Source organism: Alligator sinensis, unplaced genomic scaffold, assembly GCF_000455745.1.
Source record: "Alligator sinensis unplaced genomic scaffold, ASM45574v1 scaffold1065_1, whole genome shotgun sequence".
In the NCBI taxonomy this organism is placed as follows: domain Eukaryota; kingdom Metazoa; phylum Chordata; order Crocodylia; family Alligatoridae; genus Alligator; species Alligator sinensis.
Genome location: NW_005842812.1, coordinates 295,274 through 317,810, shown reverse-complemented (window position 1 = coordinate 317,810; position 22,537 = coordinate 295,274). Strand labels below are relative to the sequence as shown.

At 51.8% G+C, this 22,537-nt stretch overlaps 2 protein-coding genes across 4 annotated transcripts in view; one reads left to right on the top strand and one right to left on the bottom strand.

The window, feature by feature from the left end:
- Positions 1-14: 14 nt before the first annotated feature.
- ORMDL2 (ORMDL sphingolipid biosynthesis regulator 2) lies at positions 15-2,346 on the bottom strand. The gene is made up of 4 exons (XM_006035204.3): positions 2,268-2,346; positions 1,829-2,060; positions 1,546-1,698; positions 15-1,051 (listed from the first exon to the last, which is right to left on the bottom strand). Exons 1-4 carry the CDS (start codon positions 2,329-2,331, stop codon positions 916-918), a joined length of 585 nt encoding a protein of 194 aa, XP_006035266.2. The 5' UTR covers positions 2,332-2,346; the 3' UTR covers positions 15-915.
- A 9-nt stretch (positions 2,347-2,355) lies between these two features.
- Positions 2,356-22,537, top strand: part of SARNP (SAP domain containing ribonucleoprotein) — a 37,997-nt gene continuing 17,815 nt past the window's right edge. For 2 of the 3 annotated variants that reach the window (XM_025191360.1, XM_006035203.2), the window contains exons 1-9: positions 2,356-2,466; positions 4,298-4,397; positions 4,900-4,946; positions 7,120-7,187; positions 10,231-10,282; positions 14,168-14,241; positions 15,087-15,115; positions 15,772-15,797; positions 17,132-17,200. In XM_025191360.1, the coding sequence (XP_025047145.1) occupies positions 2,431-2,466; positions 4,298-4,397; positions 4,900-4,946; positions 7,120-7,187; positions 10,231-10,282; positions 14,168-14,241; positions 15,087-15,115; positions 15,772-15,797; positions 17,132-17,200 (501 nt within the window). In that variant the 5' untranslated portion in view covers positions 2,356-2,430. Of the gene's footprint in view, positions 2,467-4,297; positions 4,398-4,899; positions 4,947-7,119; positions 7,188-10,230; positions 10,283-14,167; positions 14,242-15,086; positions 15,116-15,771; positions 15,798-17,131; positions 17,201-18,648; positions 19,059-22,537 lie in introns of those variants that run through there. The other variant, XM_006035202.2, reaches the window with a different exon arrangement.

The window sequence follows — 22,537 nt, the reverse complement described above, 5'->3', positions numbered from 1 at the left end:
AACAAAGTGTGCTGCTGGGCTTGAGGAGCCTGGTGGGGGTGGGGAACTTGGCCAACAAGGGGCAAGGCAGGGCAGCTACTCTGTCCTTCCCAGAACTTTGCATGGTCTCCATTGTCCATGGAGTCTCTCTGGCAGCCTGCCCAGGCCAGCTCCCCTCCCCCTCACTGCCACTGTCTGAGCCTCATTGTTCCCTGCTCTGAGGGAGGGCCCCCCCCCCAGAGACTGAAGCCAGATGCTGAGTTCTCTTCCCTAGGCTGCCACTGCCCCTTGCTGGCTAGCAGGGATAGTGCCTGCCTAGGAAAGGGGCACCTGATGGCCTTGCTGCCTTAGGACGGGGCTGGGAGACTGTACTCAGCCTGTGCAGGCGCTGCTCCAGCAGGGCAGAGGTTCCTTAGTAAAACAAGAGCTCTGGTGGGTCACATGGTTGTAGCCACTTTGCTGCACTCATGGTGCTAGGGTGAGCTCCAGGCTGCTGAAGTGACCGTGTCCCATTCTAGGCGCTCGTATTGAGCCCATGCAGGCGCTGAGCCCACTGCCCCGGCCCCTGCAGCAGCTCCATGCTAGTGTCTCGAATGGCTTTATTATGGCAGGAACATAGAAAAGCGGGGGGAGGGGGGCAAGGCAACCTGGCTGTTCCACCAGCTGGGCAGTTCTCCCCTCAGCCTGTGGCTCTGGGAAGTTCAGCTGGCTCAGAGGGGCTGTGCAGATGCAGCTTACACACTCTGCTCGCTTCAGACAGCTTGGCTGCCTTGGGCTCAGAGAGGAACTTCCCCCAACAAACAGCAGCGCTGCAGGCACTAGGCAGTCCTGCTCCCTCGCTGGCCTCGTCTGCTCCCTGCGGAGTGCATGCTGCTCGAGATGTCCACATGGTCCTGCTCCCTCCCCGCGGGGGCAATGTGGAAGTTAGGCTGGGTCTCAGTACTTGTTGATGCCAAAGACGCGCACCCCGTGGAACTGAGGCAGCTTGGGGAGCAAGACACTGAGCAGCGAGGCTGTGTTAATGATGAAGTGCGCAGGATCGTATTTGGTGTAGAAGCTGGTGAGGAGGTAACTAGAAGAGAGAGAACAGCGAGGATGGTTCAGTGCCCTGCCACAGTCTGGCGGGGAGGCAGGACTGGCAGAGACTGGAGCCATCCATGCGAGGCAATCATCCCAGGAGCCATGCAACTCAGCCCGGGCCCTGCGGTGTTTCTATGGTTTAGTGTCCAAGTGCAACCTGCTCCTTGGCACCCCTGCATGCGGCCCAAGGCCCAACAGCTCGTTGCAGACCAGGCCAGGCAGTTCTGGCTCTGAGCAGAAAACACCTGCTCTTTCTGCGTGTCAGAGCTGGGCCCAGTCCCACTGACCATTCCCGCGATGAATAACTGAAGCTAAAGCCACGGCCTGACTTGCCTCAGGATCGCAGCGGCCTCTGCAAGGGGAACGTGTCCCCTGCCATGAGCCCTCCCACGCTCACGCCATGAACAGACTCGGGCGCCGCCCCGGCCTGCAGAGCCCGGCAAGGGGACAGCACGGCAGGGAGGCCCCGCGTGCAGCGGCACTCACAGGACTACTGGCGAGATGCTGAGGAACTTGCGGGAAGAGGTGCACTGGGTGCCGTAATCGATCTGCTCCCAGTGGGTGAGGAGACGGGCCTTGCCCTGGTCCGGCGTCTCGAACGGGGTCCCCTTCACGGTGTGCAGCAGCCAGTACATGGCATGCAGGGTTCCAGCGCCAGAAGGAAAGCGGATGTAAGGGGGGGGAGGGGAGGGCTGGCCCCTGGGAGAGGGAACCCCCCAGCTACTTGCCCCCCCCCCCCCCCCCCCCCACCCCCGCTGGACGCCTCACCAGGTTGTGGATGACGTTGGTGAGGGTCCACACCACGGGGATGCTGAAGAAGGGGATGCTGAGGAGGACGATGTGGAGGACGCCCACCAGGATCCCGTAGGCCAGCCAGATGCCGCGGCTGTTCATCACGCGCGTGTTGGGGTTCCCCTCGCTGTGCGCCACCCCCACGTTCATCCTGCACGAGGCCCCTCGGCTCTCGCCCGGTCTGGGCGCGACCGATCCCCTCCAGCGAGCTGGGAGCAGGAGAAGGGGCCGCCCTAAGCGGGGCTGCGACCCGGAGCTGCTCCCCGCTCCGGTGCTGGAGGCGGTGGGGGGGGACCCAGGCGCCCAGGCCTAGTTCTGCCCCCGCAGTGGGCTGGGGAAAGGACCCAGGAGTCTGGGCCCGGTTCCTCCTCCTCCCGCCTTCCCTTCCCCCAACCTGGCGGTGCCGCGCCGGTTACCGAGATTCCCCCAGTGCCGGGCTCCGTCTCCAGGAAATGCCTGCGCCCGCCCCTGTACCGCCATTGGTCGTCTCCGTACGACCCGGTAGCAGGCGCGGGCGCCATTGGGCCAGGGCGCCGGGACGGGGCGGGGCGGGCGGCGGCGAGCTCAGGGGGCGACAAGATGGCGGCGGAGATCGTGGAGCTGCATAAGCTGAAGGTGCGGGCGGAGTGGGGGGAGCCGGGCTGGCTCAGGGGAATCCATGTTTGAAGCTTGTTCGCGACCCTTTCGTCTGTTCCGTGTCCGGGGGCGGGCGCCAGCGCGGAGAGGACGAGGACACGTTGGAGAGAGTCCAGGGAAGAGCAGCCTTCACCTCCCTGCGGGGGGGATGGAGCTGGGCTGGCCTCAGTGGTGGCAGATGGCGGAGGGGGGAAGTTGAGCCGAGGCCAGTTTCCCGCAGCGCTCGTGGACCTTTGTTCTCGCGGCCCCTGTGGGCTCCTCTGCGTGGGCTTCCCAAAAGCCGACTCTTGCTGGCTTGTCCGGGGACCGGCCCGGTTTGGGAAGGGCCTGATTATAGGGAGGGTAAACGCTGGTTGCTGCGAGCAAGGGACCTGTGCCAAGGTGTGCAGAGGCGTTCAGTGCATCCCTGGTCGGAGAATAAGGACGTTTCCCCGGATACTTCACGATTGCAGACGCGCCCAGAGACCAGAGGGGATGTGGTACTTTGGCAGTGGCTAGCTCTGAATGTGAAACGGTCTTGCAGAGAGCGAGAGGAAGGCCCTGGGGCCTGCTTGAGACCCTGAAAATTAGACTGGGTAAAGGGTCCTCTGGGGAGTGCTGTGCTGAGCCCTGGCGGGTGGACTGGGTGATCTGAGGGCTGTCTTTCTTCTCACGTATCCTGTACAGTGGAATAAATAATATCTCCTAAGAGGCGTGGCCTTTCACCTTAATCTGTGTGGACTGTGACATGTGGAGGGACGTATCTTTATGTCATTGGGTGAAGCCAAGTCCCAGAGGGATGAAGTATCTTGTCCGAGGTGCTGACAAATCACTGACACAGCGGAGGGCAAGTTTCATAAACCTGCTTTCCGGCTCCACCTCGGCGCAGGCCCCCCGGAGCCTCTACCATGCCATGCTGTCTCCTGTGAAGTTTCACCACCTTCGTATTTTGCAATTGCTCATTAACATAGTGTCTAGGTGCTGCAAGAGGTAATTGCCAGGTCTTCAGAGCTTGTTTTTTTTTGGCATGACCGTGGAGGTTAGTTACCCTTAGCAGGTGTGATGAAAGATGCTTTGTTACACACAGCAAGCAAATGTAACTCCTCTGCCAGTTTTGTTTCACGTGGGGTGTGAACTCTGCTTTCAGGACAGCATAAAACCCACAGGATGTGAAGCGGGCCTGTCGTGCTGAGATACAGCGTGGAATTAGGGCCTCTACTTACAGTAAATCCTTGGTCTTCCTTGAGCTCCTGCTCAACTTTTGGGGGACTGAGGAGTTTTATTAATGGAGTGAAGTGAAGGCACAGGAAGAATACTGGAAATTGAGAGATGGAGAAATTGTATGAGATGTTCTCACTTCTGTCTAGGGCAGCACTGTGCCATGGCCACTTGGTTTTGTGGGTTCCTGGTTGTTGGTGGGGGGGGAAGGGGAGCGGGTTAAGTAAGTGTCATAGCCATGTAGAGGGGTTTGGGTTGTAGCGGTGTTGATCTAAGGACATAGGCAGACAAGGTTCCTTGGGTGAATTTGATATCTTTTATTAGACCAACCCAAATGGTTGGAGAATAGTTATTAAGCAAGCTTTCGGGTTCAAAAACCCTTCGTCAGGCTAAGGAAGCTTCAGCAGTTGGTGACTGCCATTAGAGAGAGTTATCAAAGCTAGGAGGAATCCAGGCAACCAGGCTTGTAATCCCCCTGCTCTGACCAGCTGGCCGTGTTGCTATTCCTTTGTCAGTGACTGTGCCCTTGACGTCCCTCTTTGGGTTTGGGTCTAGCCTGTTCATGGCTCACATGGGTGACGTGTACTAACAGGAAGGCTATTCTCTCATGCAGCTTGCTGAACTGAAACAGGAATGTACAGCCCGTGGCCTGGAGGCAAAAGGAAACAAACAGGACCTCATAAACCGACTCCAGGCATACCTCGAGGAGCACGGTAGGTCAGACTTTCTGCTGGAGTCAACTTTCCTGGGCTTGGGCTTGCTGTAAGAATGCTGACTGGGTGTCTCAGGGCTGCAGCCTCTGAGGAGATAGCTCCTTGGCATCATGGTCCTTGGAGCAGTCCTGCTGTTGGGTTCCATCCAGCAGGTGTTAATCAGACAGAGCTCTCATACAGTGGTGGTACTGTTTGGAGAGCCAGAGCAAGACTGGACCTATCTTAAGGGTAGGCTCTTTTTTTTTTTTTTTTTTTCCTTTGCTCCCAGTGCTACTGCCTTAAACAGTCCTTTCCAGAGTGCTGCAGTGTGCATGTCTTATATGTAATCAGGTATCACAGTGCTTCCTGAAAGAAGAACCTGAATAGAAACCTCTCAGCACTGATTTCTTGGTGTGTGTGGAGAACACCAGCATTCTAGGAGTCTGTATCCAAGTTCTATTTCAGGCCAGTCTGTTGATTTGCAGTAGCAATTATCTGTGGGATGTTTTTTAAATTCTTCTAGCTGAAGAAGAGGCTAATGAAGAAGATGTCTTGGGAGAAGAAACGGAGGTAAGTCCTATTACCACAAGATTATCACGCTATCAGTGTTTTTGGGCATAGTTCTGTTCTAATTTGCCTGATGTTGTCTGGTCTCTGGCACTGTGATCAGGTAATGGATCTGCTTCACTGTTGTGTGGAACTTTCTGGTGTACTTTACATTGTTACTAGCAGGGCTCTTTGGAAGGCATAATCTTAGTACCTGGCTTGTGTTACAGAATTGGACACATTTCCTACCCAGCCTTGGGTAGGAAGTAAATGGGCATATCCCCAGGCCACCATCACCCCTGGACAGCAAATTTTATCAGCTGGAAAACATGGAAATGAGTGATTGCACCTGGCAGTGCTAATTCTTTCTCCTTACGGCCAGGCTCCTTCCAAGTTGGTGAAGGCCCACCCTTGTGGGTTAACATTAAGTACTTAAAGCTTTCTGCCCATCTTTCCTGTTTCCAGCAGAAAAATATTCTAGTAGAAGGTCAGAATGAGATTTGCAGACGTGGCGCTGGGGTTTGGTCATATGTATCATTTGGTTCCAACTCTCTCCTTTGAGAAGCAGAGTATAGCAGCCATGAGAAGGTGCTCATCCCAACTGCATTTTCCACGTACAGCAAAGCTTTGTTATCTGGCACCCATGAGGAATGAGGGGTGCCGGATAACCAAACATGCCTGTTATCTGAGAGGCTGGTTACCCTGTCCCGCCCCTCCTGCTGTGTTCGGTGTGCACCGCCCCTCCTGCCGCGTCAGTGTGCCGGGCGACAGGAAGGGGTGGCAGCGCGGACTGCTTTGCCCTGGGCTGTGGGTACTCGGTGAAACCAAAAATGCCACGGTGGGCACTTCCAGTTTCACTTTTACCTTACAAACCGGCATGCTGTTTAATAGAGCAAAATGGTTAATAGAGCATGACAGTTTGTAAGGTGCTAGATAACGCGGGTTTTACTGTACTCAGGAAGCTGGAGGCTTCTTGTGTGGCAATAGCGTTGCAAAAACTAATATCACTCAGTTTGTTTATCTCCCAGTTCCAAAGCCTGATAAGACAAAAGATACTGCAGACACAACATTTTGGCAGTTGTCTTCAAGTCCAACAAAATCTCTGGCCTGTGGCATCTTGGCTAAAATTCAGAACTGATGCAAGCAGGTGTGGCTCTAGTATTTCACCTGCATACACCAGCAGCAGACCTGATGCCAATCATTGTACATACATTGTGTGTTTAGCTGGTAAAACGCCTTGAAACGTAAGAAATCCAGTGAGAGACTTAAATGCTGGGTTCTTAACAGTTGGATTGCTAGTATTAAAGTAAGTCTGTCACCCTGCAAATACTGAAGCAACCATGTAACCCTACTTATCAGCAGTTTCCAGGATGACTGCAGAATCAGGCCCTGAAGCTTTACAGTTTACATATCCTTAAGTCTGAGCCAGTCATAAAGAGAAGCCAGGGATATATCTCAGCCTTTTCTTTCATTAACTCCTACGCTTGTTATTTCATAGCTGTTAAATATAAGCATAGTCCAAAATATAAAATGTGGGCATTTAAAACCACCCAGAAGATCATTTCAGGTGGCTCCAGTGATTTTACTGCACGTGAAACTAAGTCTTGTTATTAATAGAGCTTTACAGTTCTCCAATGTAACCATCCTCATAGTGTGCCACCACATAGCTCTGTTGTCCAAAGCGTGCTCTCATATTTGCATGTGGGTTGGTGGGGCATGCCCAGATGGAAGGCTGTATTGCACTTTCCAAGGAGCCAGAGCTTAGGTGTCCTGATCTGATTTCTGGACAACAGCCCTCTGTAACAAATGCTCCTGGGAGCATTTGCTTCAGCTCTTCCAGCCGGTTGCAGCAGAAGACAGGAGTTCCAGGAACAAACTGCCCTGCTAGAAGATTGCTAATATTAGAAGGGTTTACATTCCCCTGTAGCTTGCTAGATCCCCAGGGCCTCTCTCTCCCTCAAGGAACAGGGGAAACCATGTTGGCTTTGATGCTGAGATGACGAGGGAGCAATGTGACTGATGGGCCGTGGGCCTGTTGAATCCAGTATGGAATATGGAAGAGCTTGCTCCCATGCAGTTTTGCTTTTAAACCCATTAAGCTTCACCAGTCTTGACTGCCCCCATACAGTGCCTCTGGCACTTACTCAGCTGCTTGGAATACTAATCTGACTCACCTTCTCAACTCGTTGAATTGCAGGAAGAAGAGCCGAAGCCAGTAGAACCTCCTGTCAAAGTGGAAGAGCCTCCCGTAAAAGAAGCTGATGTGTAACTATCCATTTTGTGTAGGCTGAAATGGGCTGGGGTGGCTGTAGCTCAGGAGGAGAGTGCTTAGGAAGGGAGTTGGTAGCACTTTGTGGACCTTAACCCATTCCCTTCCGTGTGCGTCCAAGGAGCCTACATCACAGTAACCCAGTAGGACAGATCTATGGCTTGGGGCAATAAATGTCAGTTGTGAAAAGCCTGGGGCACCTGGGAATTGCAGGCTCACCTCCAGGCAGGGTGGTTTAGCCTTGGGACCCCTGGCAGAGATGTGGCTTCCCTGCATTTTGCTCTGTATGGATATTCAGGAGATTTTTGAAACGGAGGTCCCGTCTGCTCTGCATTTAGCTAACATCCTTTGCAAGAGTGGGGTTCTCTTCCCAGATCCTTGGCCCTCGCATCCCTGCTGTACTGGCTACTGCCATTTATCTCCAAGCAGGCTGCATTTCAGGGATGCTGGGCTAGGTTTGTGAAGGATTTGGGGATGCCAGTGCTAAGCGTGAGTGATCCGTCTATTTCTGACTTGGCTTGGTGCTCCTCCTCCCATCACCCTGCATCTCCTTCCCCTTTTGCTCATGTGACCCATGGTTCTGGCAAGAGAGAAGGAGCCAGCTAATAAATTGTTTTTCTCACTTGTGCATTGTCGTGGTGCTTCTCCCACAACCTTGTGCTAGTATCCAGCCTCACAAGCACTTGCTATTGCAGTTCTCAGTACAGGTTTCTTACCAATCCACATCCATAGCTGTTGGCAGCTCAGGGTGGTGATTTAGCAACTGCTGCAGATACAGCATGCATGGAGATTTTACTGCCAGAAAGTGCAAATAAATTGAATCCTCGGGTTTTGATCTTTGCAACGATGTATCTTGTCTGTGCAGAGAGATGAATCAAAAGTGGTGCTCTACCTGGTGAACCCTGACAACTGAGCTGAGTAGGAATCAGTAGTGCTTTCACCTTTCTTTTCTGACCCTGGCCCATCCCTGGAAGGCAGAGCAAGGAAACCCTTCCTTGTTCTGTTGGATACAGAGCAGGGCCGCAGAGGGACAGTGGCTTGTGCGAGGCTCAGTGGAGGTAGTGTTGCTGTGGCAGCTTGGACTTGGATTCTTTCTCTCAGTCTCCTGCTCAGCTGATCTCACATGTTTAAGTATGTGTTGCCAGTTACTGCGTGCAGGTTGTGAGCAGGAGCTTCTTGGGTACCTCTGGTTGACTGGGAAATGGACAAAGTCACTTTTGTTTTGCACTGGGATGAAATGTCTTGGGGACGAAATGTGCTTCTCTGCTGAGGGCCGAAACAAAGCCTCACTTAAGCCATCAGAATAGTGCTCGAGCAATTTGTAGCCCTCATGCTGGCCCTCTGCAGGGGGTGGGTGTCACCCTGACTGCCCACTTGCATGTACACACACACAAAGGCTGTTGGTGTTGCCTGATGGAAGCTGACGTAGGGGGGATGAATGGAGAGTTCCTCCCAGCCTTGTGCTGTGCTTCTGCATTGAAAGTATAGCTCTGTGTTGCCTTGTGTGGGTAATGTTCAGATGGCTCCTTTTTCTTAGACCCCGTCTTCTCTGGCCCATCTGGGTGTAAGTTTTGTAACAAGAGATGGATGATCCTGGTGATTAATATTCAGCTAAACATAAGCCATGTCCTAATGTCTTGGGCTGCCTGGGACCTTGGCCTCTGCGTGGAATAGCTGTATAAGGTGCCAGCATGAGTGCTGTTGCAGACATTTGAAATCCAGAAGGGAAAAATAAACTTTATTTGATTAGGCAGTAACTTTCCTTGGCGGAACTGCTTCAGTCAGACAGGGATTCAGTACTTGATTTTTGGACAGCAGGGGGCGCCTTTTGCCTGTGTCCGAAACAGAGTTGCAGAGAGGGCCGGAGGGGTAACAATTCCTGGTTCCTGTTCAGAATTGCTTCCTGTGAAAGTGTTGTTAAACCATTACTACCTTTCAGGGCATAAACTGTGCAGGAATCTGGAACAAAAGCAGCACATGTCTCTAAATGGAAGCCCTTAATGAGGCTGGTTATGACCCGCTGTTTTATGGGAGTTGTTTGGAGGAGGATGATGCCGTTTCATTTAGCCTGGGAACTTCCGAACTTTGTCTCTTCCTCCTTTGTTTTCTACCTCAAACCTCAGCCCTGTTTTCACAGCATAAACTTTGGAGCACGCCCACTCTATTCTAGTTTTTTTTAGTCTCTTTACCGGTCCCTGCTATAGCCAACTGCACGTTGTTAAAGAAGCATGCGTTTGAAATGGAGCCTGAGCAGGGCGTGCTGGTGCTGACCTGGTGAAAGTTGCCTGTGACTGTCCCATGAACTAGAACAGAGTGAGCCTTTGTACGCAAATAGCCATAAAGGAGTAAAGCACTTTGGGGCTCGAGTTGGGCTTGGGGATTCTGGCAGGAGCTGAATGTTGCAGTTAAGAGCTGGTGAGAAATAGACAATGGATTGTGGGTGCATTGTAGGTTTGTAGCCCGTGCCACATCTCTGCTTCTTGCCCAAGCTTCTCAAAGTGTTTTGTAGACCCACATGAATCTACAGCTCCCTGCTGGGAGCTGGGAAGCATTGCCATGTCCTTAAGAGGTGACAACACTTGCCATCCTCCTAGTCTGGGTGAAGGATCCATGATGGCGCTGGAAAAAGGCCCTGAGAATTCTTATCCTCTTGGCTTTTGTATAGCCTCCACACCCCCCACACTGCGAGAGTCACTGATGGGACCCAGGAGTCTGACTGTCAGGGGCCTCACCCAAGCCACTAGGCACAATGGAAGCAGGAACTAAGGGCCTCATGCGGACAGCCCTCCTCACTTGGCAGGCATGCGCTGGTCTTGGTTATTGTTTGTGGCCTGTCTCTGCTGTGAACCTTCCTGTGTTTGAGTTGGGGGTGATTTAATATCCAGAGATGGATGTTGGGGGGCGGGAGGGGGCTAGAGAGGGTGGGCCTGAGGAGAGAACCCCCAGCACTGTCTCCTGCAACACCTGCATGTCAGACAAGTGGGAATCTCTGAATGTCCCTTCCTGGCCCTGATCAGTCTCTTTCCTTCCACTTTTTAGGGGAGCAGAAAAGAAAGTGGTGAAGATAACATCTGAAATATCCCAGATGGAGGTAAGGTTCCTTCTGCCCTCCTGACCTGTGACTCCCTGCTTTATCGCTGTGTGTTTGTCTGGGGCTACCCTCGATTTCCCTCGTGTGGAGCTAAGCATCGGTTGCTGTTCCTATTGTGGATTTTTGTGGCTCTGAGTTGGGCTTGGAGACACTGTACGCTGCAGATTGAATGTAGTGCGTTTCTTCCTTCCTCCTCTCTGCTGTCCTTCCCTTTGTGTCTGCCAGCCGGTGAAGGCACTACATGAGTCCCTCCAGCCTCACAGAGGCAAGTTGAGTCCCTTATAGTAGCTGTTGTATACAGGGATAAATCTGGCCTGATGGTTTCCTCTGACTTGGAAATTGTCTGGACGCATTGCTAGAGGGACTTGAAGGACTGCCAGTATCATAGATCAGTGCAGCCAAGGCTCTCTTTGTCTACCTGGGTCTTAAAAATCTCCACGTATGGAGATTCCCCAACCTCTTTGGGTGATGTGTTCCAGTGCTGTATCATAGGATCTGTGTAAACTTCATCTTCATTACCAGTGTCTTGAGGATCAAATGCCCCATCATAGATTCATAGATGTTAGGGTCGGAAGGAACCTCAACAGATCATCGAGTCCAACCCCCTGCGTAGGCAGGAAAGTGTGCTGGGTCTAGATGACCCCAGCTAGATGCATATCCAACCTCCTCTCGAAGACCCCCAGGGTAGGGGAGAGCACCACCTCCCTTGGGAGCCCGTTCCAGACCCTGGCCACTCTAACTGTGAAGAAGTTCTTCCTAATGTCCAGTCTAAATCTGCTCTCTGCTAGCTTGTGGCCATTATTTCTTGTAACCCCCGGGGGTGCCTTGGTGAATAAAACCTCACCAATTCCCTTCTGTGCCCCCGTGATGAACTTATAGGCAGCCACAAGGTCGCCTCTCAACCTTCTCTTGCGGAGGCTGAAAAGGTCCAGGTTCTCCAGTCTCTCCTTGTAGGGCTTGGCCTGCAAGCCCTTAACCATACGACCTTGGCTAGGACTGCCTAGTGCGGAATCTGTCAGACCATGGAGAATCTCCCTTCCTGGTGAGTTGTGGGAAGCCTCATTGCCCAAGACATTGTGAAACTTTATTGGATAGAGCCCGGACTGGTTATGTTGGGGGGAACAGCTCTGCTAGTTTGCATTTGGTCACCCTAAGCAGGTTGCGTCCTCTTTACCTTCTTAGAAGCTTCTTACATTTGCCGGGAGTCTGGGAACTAAGTCAAAAGCAGCTGATTCCTCAAGGAAGCTGCAGTGTCGATCCTTAGAACCCAGTCTCTTTCTCTAATGCTTTTTCCCTCCCCCTGTTTTCTTTCTCATTTTCCATAACTGGGGGTTGGATATGAAGACACAATCCCTGTCTCTGCAAGGCTCAGCCATCACTTGGGAGTTCTGATTTCTGTTAGGGCTACAGTTATTTCCACAGCCACCTGGGGACCAGCTGGAGGAGAAATACATAAGAACTGATGGGACAGGGAGGCAAAACTGTTGCTAAAGAAGTGACATCTTCTGTGCTCTGTGGGATACTTTTGTCAGTAGCGGCTTAAGTAGCTCATTAAATATATTTGCTGAAATATGCCTACATCCTTGTTTTTAGTTTCACACTGTGCCAGGACCTGTTCACAGGACAAATGTTGCGTGTAGCATGAATGTGATTCATGTTTTGTATCCCTCTTCAGCCTGCATTGGCCTTTCGTTGAAAGCCACCCTGCTGACATTCCCAAGGCACCTGGGTTCTGTCCCCAGCTTTGCCCTAGGTCACTCAGTGACTCAGCAGCAAGTGACTCCAACTTTCTGGGCTTCCTTGGTTCAAGCAGCATGACGTGCAAGGATAAACTGACAGCGGAAGGAAGTTCAACTTTTTACAAATGGTGCTTTAATCCCCGAAGGATCTCAGTCACTCGGGTTTTGTAAGTAGTTAAGAAGATAGGAATTGGTTGGACCCAGACCAGCATTCTGTACAGTCCAACATCCTACTCAACTGCATCGAGTCCAGCTGGTTCAGTGGTAGATGGAAGAATCCCTGCAGATATCCTGCCCCCTCCTGGCCCTTCTGCTTAGAGGTCAGCTTATGCCTGGAAGCAAGATGGTTTGCAGCCTTTTCAGAGAGCCTGTGCTGGTTCAGCATTCCTCAGATACTGCTAGATATTTCTTTCCCAATCCTGAATCTCACTAAACTTGCAGCCTGCGTTCTGTTTTGTGGCAGTGAGTTCTGCATGGAAGTTTTAAATGTGTCCCCTATAGGTGTCCTTAACATCCTTTTTTCCCGATACTGTCAGGGAAGACTGACAGATTACAGTTCCCTGTAGACTTTCTCTAGACCATTCATGACTTGCTACGCTTTATACAGCATCCCTTTGTACTGGTCTCATTGCTAAGGTGAGTGATGCCAGCCTAGGGAATTTTTCCTCGCTCCGTAACAGGCCAAGGTACTTTTTAGTTTAGGGCACTAAAAAAGGCTCAGTTGTTCAGTGTAAAGCACCAACCTCTCTTTCATGGTTCCCATTGAGTAATGGCAAGATGTTGAGTGATGGGTCAGATAGAGCCCTTTCAAGTGAAGAACACTTAAGCGGCTGCGTACAAGTACGCACCCCTGTGTGTTCCATGTTCACTCCCTTCCAAGGCTGAGGATCCTGATCGGCAGGAGCGTGCCTGTGGCAGTGACAGCAGGTGGAGTCCGTTCTGGATTGATAGACTTCAGCTTGAATCCTGTTTCACAGTGAAGTGACAAGCTGCCCTTAGCTGGCTGAGCCCTCCACATGAATGGTATCAGTTTTCTAGGCAAAGGCTTGTGCCAAATTTCAGTGAACAAATTCCCTTTTTAAAAAAAAAAAAAAAAATCCCCTCCCTTCTTTTCCAGTGTGTTTCTTCTTGGTTTCTCACTTAAGAAACCCAAGTTGTTTGCCTTTCCCGGCGCTCAGCTGAGGCCTGAGGAGCCTGCCGTTCGCTTCCTGCCGCCAGGAGGGAGACTTGCAGTTCCTCCCTTTGTAGTCGGTGCCAGGGCTCCTGCTCCTTAGCCTTTGGCATTCTCCCCAGATGAGCTGTGCAATGTTCTGTCCCGCCCGGCTGGCATGCCAGGCACTGGCTCAGCCCCAGCTGCAGATTGCTCTAATTTAACAACGCCCCCCCACCCCCCCGCAACCCTATGGTCCATCCTGCTCCGTCCCTTTGTCTGTCCTTGTGTCTGTCCTGAGCTCTCCTTGGCCATTCCCTTTCCATATGGAGAGATTCGGGGTGGGGGGCCTCCTAGCCGGTTGTGTTCCAGTCTCATCGAAGTCCCAGGAAGCTGCACAGAGTTGGTCTTCTATTTTCCAGAGAAAGTCCTTCTCCAGTGCTAGTTAGATTCTTGTAGCTGTCATACTGATCGTGTTCATCAAGGCCTTGGAGATGGCTGAGCTGCGTTGCTTCAGGGTAGTTTAAGGGATGGCTGAGATATAAAGCAGGGATAGTGATCTGCAGTTGCCTTCTCTCTCTGCAGGATGAGGGCAGTGCTGATCAGCCACAGGTCTTGACTGTGAACCAGGGCACTGTCTGATCATGTGCTAAGGCAGGTCAGAGCACAAGCAGATGCTGTGACAGCATCATGTACTTCTTGAGAGGTGTTTCCTTCTGTAGGACCTTCTGAGGCAGGGGGCTGTCATCCTCAGTCTCTGTCAGCAGAGGAAGTCTGATTCTCATTTTAATTGTAAAGGTGGAACTGAGTCACAGAGAGAGAACTTGGGAGTCCTGGTTGCCTCCTTTAACTACTAGGCTGCACATTCAGTGGAGCCTCTTGGAACCTGGCTTGTGGCTAAGACATCCTGTGGCTCCACAGTGCCCCTAGTAGATGCGCTTTCCCAAACTGGATGCCAGTATCATTTGAGTGAGTCTTTTCTTTTCCTTTCCTTAGAGAATGCAGAAAAGGGCTGAAAGATTTAACGTGCCTGTAAGCTTGGAGAGCAAGAAGGCTGCGCGAGCAGCTCGGTAAGTCTTTGCTGAGTGCTCCATTGCCCTTCATTATTTTAGAGGCAAACTGACTGCTTGCCTTGGTGTCTGCAGCCAGTACAGAGACTTGCTGCAGCTCTGGTGGGGTGGGAACATGGACCGAAGGATGTAAGGAGCATGTTAGAAGAAAGGAAAGCTGCTCCTTACCAGGGCAATCTTTTCTTCCAGGAGAGTGAAGTCCTTTTTATCCCCGTTTCATAAACAGACTAGGGGATAGATCGCTGATACCTGGAGCACAGAGCCAGGGTCATGCATTGAGTTGACAGAGCTCACAATAGATTCTCAAGGTCCCAATTTAAGGCTTCTATCCTCTTGAACAGTTTTGCCACTTTGCCGTCATAGATGGCTGGGGAGGATGCAGAAAGGTGCCCAGAATATTGAGCACAGGCCTAGGACAATGCTTGGGCAGTCCACTTCTGCCTGGTCTGCTCAAACCAGCATGGCCTGCTCTGATTATGGAACTAGCACCAATTACCTAATCCCAAAATACAAGTGAAACTGATCCTTCTATCTTTCTATCCTTACATAGCAGCAGGTAGAATGATGAAGGGCTGCCTGTATGGGACCATGCTGCTCACCCCAGTCCTGTGAGTCACTGCAGCTTACAGAACATATAGAGCAGGAATCACTAGGGTAGTTGCATTAGCTGGAATCTAGCGTTGCTAGCTACTCATGCCCAGAGGCCCCTTTGATTCCCAGGCCCTTATGAAGCGTTTTGGAAGGAAAATCTAACACACCAGCAAGTTGCCCTTGAGGTATGAGACACTTTCCCACCCCTTGGCTTAGCCTGGAGTGCCTGACCAAGCTCTGTTTGCTCTCCGCAGGTTTGGTATGTCCACAGTTTCAACAAAAGGTGAGCAAGTGAAGCAGAGCCAGTCTACCAACCACCGCCTCTGCAAATATTTAACTTGGCCCATACAGAAAAGGGAAGCTGGGCGGTATCTCACATTCTTCTAGCCCCTTCTGTCCCTTGTCCTACTCTCCATCCGACGCCCTGAACCGGAGGAGCACGGCATGGGAAATGCACATGTCTATTTCTTTGGTGGTTCAGGGTTATGCTTCCCTAGAGCCTCTTGCTTGCCTTTTAAGCACAGGTAGCAAAAGGCAGCCAATTTTTTATTTATTTATTTATTTTGTACAGTGCCAGTCTCCCACTGGCCTGTAGCTGAAGCCAGGCCCTTAATCTCCTCAGGGCTGCAATTTTTAAAGGAGCCTAAGCATCTTAACTCACTGGTGAGGAGCCCCGAGGGGGAAATGGAATCAAGCTTGAAATGACTAGTATCAGTCATGCAGCAAGATGCCGTTAAAGGCAGGGTTAAAACAGACACCAGTTTCTCTCTCCCGGTCTGGTGTGTGGCCCTTTAGAATGCGAAGGATGCCCACCCTGCTCTCTTCACTGTGGGTTGCCAAGGGGATCAGAGAGGATTCTGTTTAAAACAGTTCTTGCCATTTCTGATCTTTCTTTCTCTCTCTTCCTCCCTCCCCGCTCCTTTCCCCTCCCCATTGCAGGTCTGTCTGCAGACAGCAAACCCACGGTAAGGAATGTTTCTTGCTTATAATTATAGCTGCTCGGCCCTTAATCACAGTAACTTAAACATGTTCAGAACAGTTCCCTTCCCCAGAAATAAATGAACTGCCAAAATAAATGGGGGTGGATATGCCTGGGGCTGAGGTCATTAATAAAGTAGTTCACCTTAAGATTATACAGGTATTAAGTTTGCTAGGATGGCCACCTCTGTGCCAGGGTTTGGCCGCCTTTCTAAGCTGACTGCCCTCCTGGGTAAGCTGATTTTAGACCCAAATGCCTGAAGGAATAAAGGCAGATATTTTATTAGCAGCGCATGTTAGCTCCTTGCTTGTGCGCCTGGTGCTCTGTCTTTGCCCTTTGCTTGAATTATTTACGCTGCTCCAGGAACAGAGATTGTGAACAGCCTCCAGTAAGTGACCTTTCACTTCTAATGTCCAAACCGTGCCCTGCTGCCTTGGCTCTCAGCACAAATGAAGGTTATTAAAATACAGAGAAGGTCGAGAGCTCTAAGTAGCCTGGGCAGCCAGCATGGTAACTGTGTTTGACCATGGAGAATTACTGGAAGATTCAGAGATTTCTTTGGTGTCTTTTATTGGGCCAACTGCCCTGATTCAGGCTTCTGTTTTTGGAAGGTATTTTTTCAACAAGAACTGATAAACAGGTTCCTGCCAAGGACTTCATTTTTCTCCATGGCACTGCAGACCTCTTGTCCCTGAAGCCCAAACTGGGTTTCATTACATTGTAGGATATAGCTCCCAAGGGACGTCCTATTGCTGGAGGAATTTTAAGTTAGACCAGACAAAGCGATGGGAAAATAATAGGAGGTGGGGATGGATTTGGTCTCTTAGCCCTTGACAACTGTGAAGGAAAAGCAGGCAGCTCTTTCAGAGGAGCAGTTCTTTGTTACGGGGATCCCTGAGGTCCGTGTTGGAGGGGCAGCCCATCTCTCTCCATGGTGCCAGGTGCCTGGGACTGCTCATGGTAACAGTGTGCTCCATGCATTTGATGTCCAGTAATGGGGTCGGGGGGCAGCACACTGGCACAGCTGTTGTATGCTGCTCCTTCCAGGGTGTGGGCTCCTGGCACCAGGGTCTGTTGCTGAAGCTTGAGAGCAGGAAGTAGCCCTGAAAAAGTCTTTGGCAGCTTCATTTGGGGTGTGCTGTGTCCTCACAGCTACCGGGAGGGGTCCTGGCTGAGTCTGTCAAGGGAGTCTGGGGTGGGGAGCACTTGCAAACCTGTCAGTGTGGGCTGGTCCCTATTTGGGCTTGTCTTTTGGTCTCCCTGATTTTAGAGGGAGGGCGGTGCATATTAACTGTTCTGGGGTTTCCTCTCTCTTTGCAGGTGAACATGGATAAATTAAAGGAAAGGGCCCAGAGATTTGGGCTGAACGTCTCTTCGCTTTCCAAGAAGGTAAGGCCTGTCAACCCCCCAGGAGGCTCTGTGCTCCTGCAGACCAATGCAGCAGTGATGCCTGGGGCCATGAGTGAAGCGCCTTGGCTTCAAAATCACCTTGATTCTGCTGTGCCTGAGCCCTCCTGTTGCTCCTCTCAGTGAGACTCAGCTGCACAGCTTCCCTTGTCTCTTTATTGAAATGTGGTTTGTATTTGGTCTGGGGCCAGCCCCACCCTGGTGGAGGTTGGGTGGATGGAGGGCTCTACTCGAGGGCTGCCTGCCCAAACATTTCCAGATGGGCAGGGAAGATGGTTCTGACACATCTGCCTGGCAGTGTGCAGGCTCGTCCTCTGCTGCAGAGTAGCTGGTGCTTCTGGGATGCAGGAACTCACAGCTGGAAGGTATAAAAGTGACTTAGTGTAATTTGCCCAATGATGGGAAATGCTGGATGGAGCTCTGGGTTCTGTGGTCACAGGAGCAGATGGAGCACCCTGATAAGAGAAGCACAACTTCACTGTGACTGGAGGGATGGGATTTCTTTGGTGCCAGGGCACTGAGTGGACTGAAGAGAGCACAGTGAATGTGTGGAAGGAAAGGAGGCTTGTGGGGGCCCCATGTGTTGCCTGCATGATCGCTTCCTGCCCTGAAATGTGCTCTCATGGACAGGGGAGAAGAATTGGGCATCCTCTGTCTGGAGGATACGGTGCCCTGAGAAGGGTGGGAGGGGATCAGTTATGTGCCATTATGCTGGACCGTATGTATATGCTGGACCCACCCTATACATTTGGGGGGCACAGCAGTTGCCTTCCCTCTGGGGCTGGTTGCAGCTGGGACTTAACTGTTCCACCAAGCACAGAGGAGAAGAGAGTGCAGAGGCATCTTGTGACAGCGCGGTCGCCATGTAGAGCTGTGTTCCCCTCTTCTTTGAAAGAGCATGAGGCTGTGAGGAAGGAGCCTCTGACAGCTGCACAGAGAGAGGAGACCCTCTCCTGCAGGGCTTGGCCACTTCAGTGCCTCTGTTCCCTCAGCACGCATAAGCCAGCTGCTTTATTTTACCAGGCGCTGCAGTCACGGAGCCGGAGAGTTCACTGATGAAGAAAATAACTGGTGTTGGAGGCCACTCGGCCCCTGTTCCTTTGGGGTGGGGGAGCTGGGCAAGTGCATTAAAGCTGGAATATGTGGAAGGGCAGGTCAGGGTGAGAGGCTGCTCAAACATCATTAACCCCGTCACGAGGCTCTCCCATTTTTCAGGAGGAATATATGCCTTGTCAGTGTTTATGGCCACAGCCTGCTTTGTCTAGAACCGTGATGTTGGCCTTAATAATCCTTACAGCTTCGGCAAGGGCCTGCCGCAATTACTCTTTTTGCTTGTCAAGTTAATGCCACGTTGGGGCGAAGGCCAGCGCTATAGGGTGCTCTGTAAATGCAGATCTGGATTTGCTAACGAACAAGTCTTGTTGGTACAGATGGAGCCGTGCCGGGGTCAGAATCCTGCTCGCCCGACTCCGGCCTTGTGCCGTGACCCCCGAGCGGTGCGCTCGCGCCCTCTGCGGAGCCTGGTGCCCGGCAGGAATGTCAGCCCTCGCCGTGCTCTGTCTTTTGTTGTTACTCTTGCTCCAGGAAGCAGAGTTCACGGGCTCAGAAGTGGCTTCTCCCACTGAGCGGAACACACTCTCACATTCCTGTGAGGAATATTATTGGTTACTTTAATTAGCCTGTAGCATTGTGCTTCCCACCTGGGTGTTCTTTATAGCTTTTCATTACGGAGGAGCCTGGCAGTTGTGAATGTTTACATGCATCTTGGCAGGTTTTTATGCCGTGCGTTGCAGTGAAAACTTTACAATAAACCATTGTCTCTGCAGAGCCACACTTCATTTCCTATTCAAATGACTTTGGGCGAAGAGATGGGGTATGTTGGGAGGGGAGGATTGTAGCGAAGGGGGATTTCAGGCCTGCTGAGAGCAGGGAGCAAAGGCAGAGTGGCCGGGGGCTGGGAGCTCGACGGGCAGCTCCCCAACTGTCCCTCTGGGGTAAAAATCTTTCACGTTTAAAATCCGCTTCCTTTCTGCCCAAAGGGGAAGGGGCCCCCTGGCACTCAGGAGAAACCTAGCGGGACAGAAAGGTTGGCTTTGGCGGAACAGCAGAGGCAGGTGCTCATTTGTTTCTTGGCAGCACAGGGCCATCAAATTAATTTTTAAAATAAATCAAGCAGGCGTTTATCTTCTCCCTCCCCCACCCTCCCTGCCGAGGCCTCCTGGTAAACCGCATGCTCTCTGACCTGGTGCTCCATGCCAGCCCCCCGCACTTGTAAATTCCCCTCTCTATAGCAGCTGCTCCCTGTAGCACTGGCAAGGCCTGGTTCCCCTGGGGGGGGGGGGGGGGGGTCTAGCTGCAAGTTTGAAATGCGGCCTTAGTGCTGCAGAGGGAGCTGCCTGCTTCATACTTGTGCCACAGGAGCTGTTCTCCAGGAGCCTGGATTGCTTTTAATGTATAACATCACCTTGGAAGTCTCCTGCTGGGAGAGTGTTGCTACTAAATGGGAAGTGAGAGCCTTTGGGGATAACCTAAAAGCCTGAAGCCCTCTTGCTCCCTCCACCCCATGTTCCATTATAAAATACTTTTCTCTATCTGAGCAGGTGACTACAATAATTGGCTTTTCTATCATGTAAAGGCCTCCAAGTGCCTCATAAAGGAGTAGCCGATTAACCCACAGTCCCTCAGAGTTTACATCAGGAGGTGAAGTGACTGCTCCTTGGTTGTGCTGGGTGACCGGGGCAGGGTTGCAAACACCACTCGGGTCCTGGCTTCCAGGCCCCTGTACTGAACTGTGAGGGCAACAGGGGAGTGTCTGCTCTGGGTCTCTCGACCAACCTCCCCCCCCAGCTGTGCATTTGCACATGGGCTTCGTTGTCTGGTTGAGGCCACAGCCCATGGGAAGTGCTTGTTGTTCAGAGCACCGTAAGGCCCAGGCGCTGTGTTGCGACTTGCTTGAGTGAGTTGGATGAGGGCTTCTGGGACCTCTTCCTGCCCTGGGAGAGTGCAGAGATGGGAAGCACACCTGGGTTCTGCTCCCTGTTGGGTCAGTGGCTCATTGCATGCCTGGGTACATTGCTTCGCCCCTCCGTGCCCTAGCTTCTCCATCTGTAACGCGGGGAGGTTGCCAGACTCCTGTGGCTGCAGTGAGACTGGGCTCAGAGAGCGCCAGCCAAGTGCCAGTTTGCTTAGTAATCAGCAGTGACGATCTGGGATTAACAAGTTAGCACATGTTGGTCAAGCAGGTTGTCTTTGCATCTAGGAAGAGTTAATGTTTTGTTTTGTTTTTAAACGTGGCTACCACTCACAGCTCCAAATTGATGCTGGCTTAATTCTCTTTTAATGAGGTTTTGTTTTACATGTGGCAGATGAGAATTATTGCGCTCATCGTCTGAGCTTAGCTGGACGGAGCTGGCAGGCTGAGTGTTTCCTGACGTTCGTACGGTATTGAGGGAGAGCAGGGGTCAGTCGCCCAAGAGAAAGTTTGTGTGTATACAAAATATCTAAATGAGAGAGAGAAAACAATTGGCTTAATTGTTTGGCTTCCAACAAGCTTATAATAACGTGCTGAGGAGGAATCCTGTTCCTGGAGAATTTCTCTGCCTGCAGTCTTTCCAGGCACCCCCCACCAACGCCGGATGTGAAAATATTAACCACCAAGGAAGCAGAAGTGGGGGGAATGCTGATGTTGGCAGATCAGGAGGGAAAAACCAGCTCTGGAAGAGAAGCCACGTCTAGCTATGCACCAGAGGCATTTTTTTCATGTGCAGCAAGATGTGCTTGGTTCTGCGGGGCACTCGTGGTGACTGCAAATGGCTTTTGCTGGGGCGGCCAGGTGTCAGGTCAGGAGCTGTTCGTGGCAGTGTTTGAACACGCTCTTTCTAAAAGCCTCTCTCAGCTTAGGTGTTACATGAAGAGGAAAGCTCCCTGCCGACCTTTTGCAGGGAGACAGAGCTGCAAAGCTTTTCAGCCAAGCAGAGATCTTGGTTCAGGTCCCATCACTCTTCCCCTGTCCTGTTGGTTAAACTTTCTCCTGAATGTCCAGCAGTCTTGTAGACCTTTTCCCCAGTTCATCCTCTTCACAGGGCTCTAACTCCACTTTCCACCACAGCAGCTGGAATCGCCCTTGAGACTGCCTCTCTGATTTCACCCAAATACCTTCTTTCCGCCTTCCTCAAGCATCTTGATTTCTGGATCCTTTTGGTACCACAGTGCTTGTGGTGCAGCCTGTGCAAAAGACACTACAGGGCAAGCATGGTCTTGCCTGTGCCCACACTGACCTGGCAGTGGTGCTGAGAGCCACGTGAGGGAGTGCACGTGGGTCAAGCCTTTCGTCGCCTCCTCTGTGCCCTGCCTGCTAGCCCTTGCCCACCGCCGCTGCTGTCAGCACTCCAGACCTCTGCGCCACGTCCTGTTGCACCCAGCAGGTCTGAAAAATCAGCTTGCCGCAGAAATGTTTTTCTCCCAGAGTCCCAGGGCAGAGTGGGCCACAAAAGAGCTGGGATCTTGTGCCAAGGCTGGGCTGCGAATGGGAGCTCGGTGTGGCTGGTGTGGAAAGAGTCCCAAGGGCATTTCCCTAGCCCTGAAATTCTCATGAGATTGGATTTTAAATCTCATTATTTTTAGGTATTTGAATAAAAAAGCTGCTTTAGGTAATTTTTAGAGGATTTTCTGTCTCCCTCTGAGTTGGACTAATGGTAACTAAGGCGTCGGGATTTATAAGTGGAGGAATTAAAAATAGCCCTAGTTTAAAAAAAACAAAGACCCCTCTTCTGTAAAACGTTTAAACAATCTCCTTTCTGTACCGCACGGAGCGAGGGGCTGTGTGGCAGCATACGGGTCTTGCGGTGCTCCTGGGGGTGGTCTGCACAGTCCGTGTCATCTTTTGAGTGACATAGAGAAGTCCCTGATTCGTGCTGGGCGGGAACCCTGGATCCCAGTGCTGCGGATAACCACTGTTTTTGGAGCTGCAGCACATAGCAGGGTGTTGCTTCAGCGTGAGAGCCCTGGCACAGCCTCTGTCTCAGAAGCCGCTGCCCGAGCAGCTCTGTGCAGAGAACACGGCGCTGCACGCATCCCTGTCGTGAGCACATGCGATTGTGGCCCATGCTGCACGCTTGCCATTTGATGCTTTTTTGTTGCGTAAAGAGCCGAAGACATGAAACAGGCCAGTGACTCCTGTCAGTTTAACAGCAAGCCCCCATGCTGAGACTGCACATCCTTGGGGACCAGGCCTGGCTTTGTTCTGTATTTGTGCAGAACCACGCAGAGCAAGATCCTGGCCATGCCTGGAGAGCGTTGGCACTAAGTACCCCTGTCGTG

Bases quoted from the DNA above. Each gene is read 5' to 3' on its own strand.
- ORMDL2 (XM_006035204.3), bottom strand. From the start codon at position 2,331: ATGGCGGTACAGGGGCGGGCGCAGGCATTTCCTGGAGACGGAGCCCGG. The intron at 2,061-2,267 runs GTAACCGGCGCG...TCCTGCTCCCAG, and splicing joins CCGGCACTGGGGGAATCTCG to CTCGCTGGAGGGGATCGGTC. The intron at 1,699-1,828 runs GGTGAGGCGTCC...TGGAACCCTGCA, and splicing joins ACCAACGTCATCCACAACCT to TGCCATGTACTGGCTGCTGC.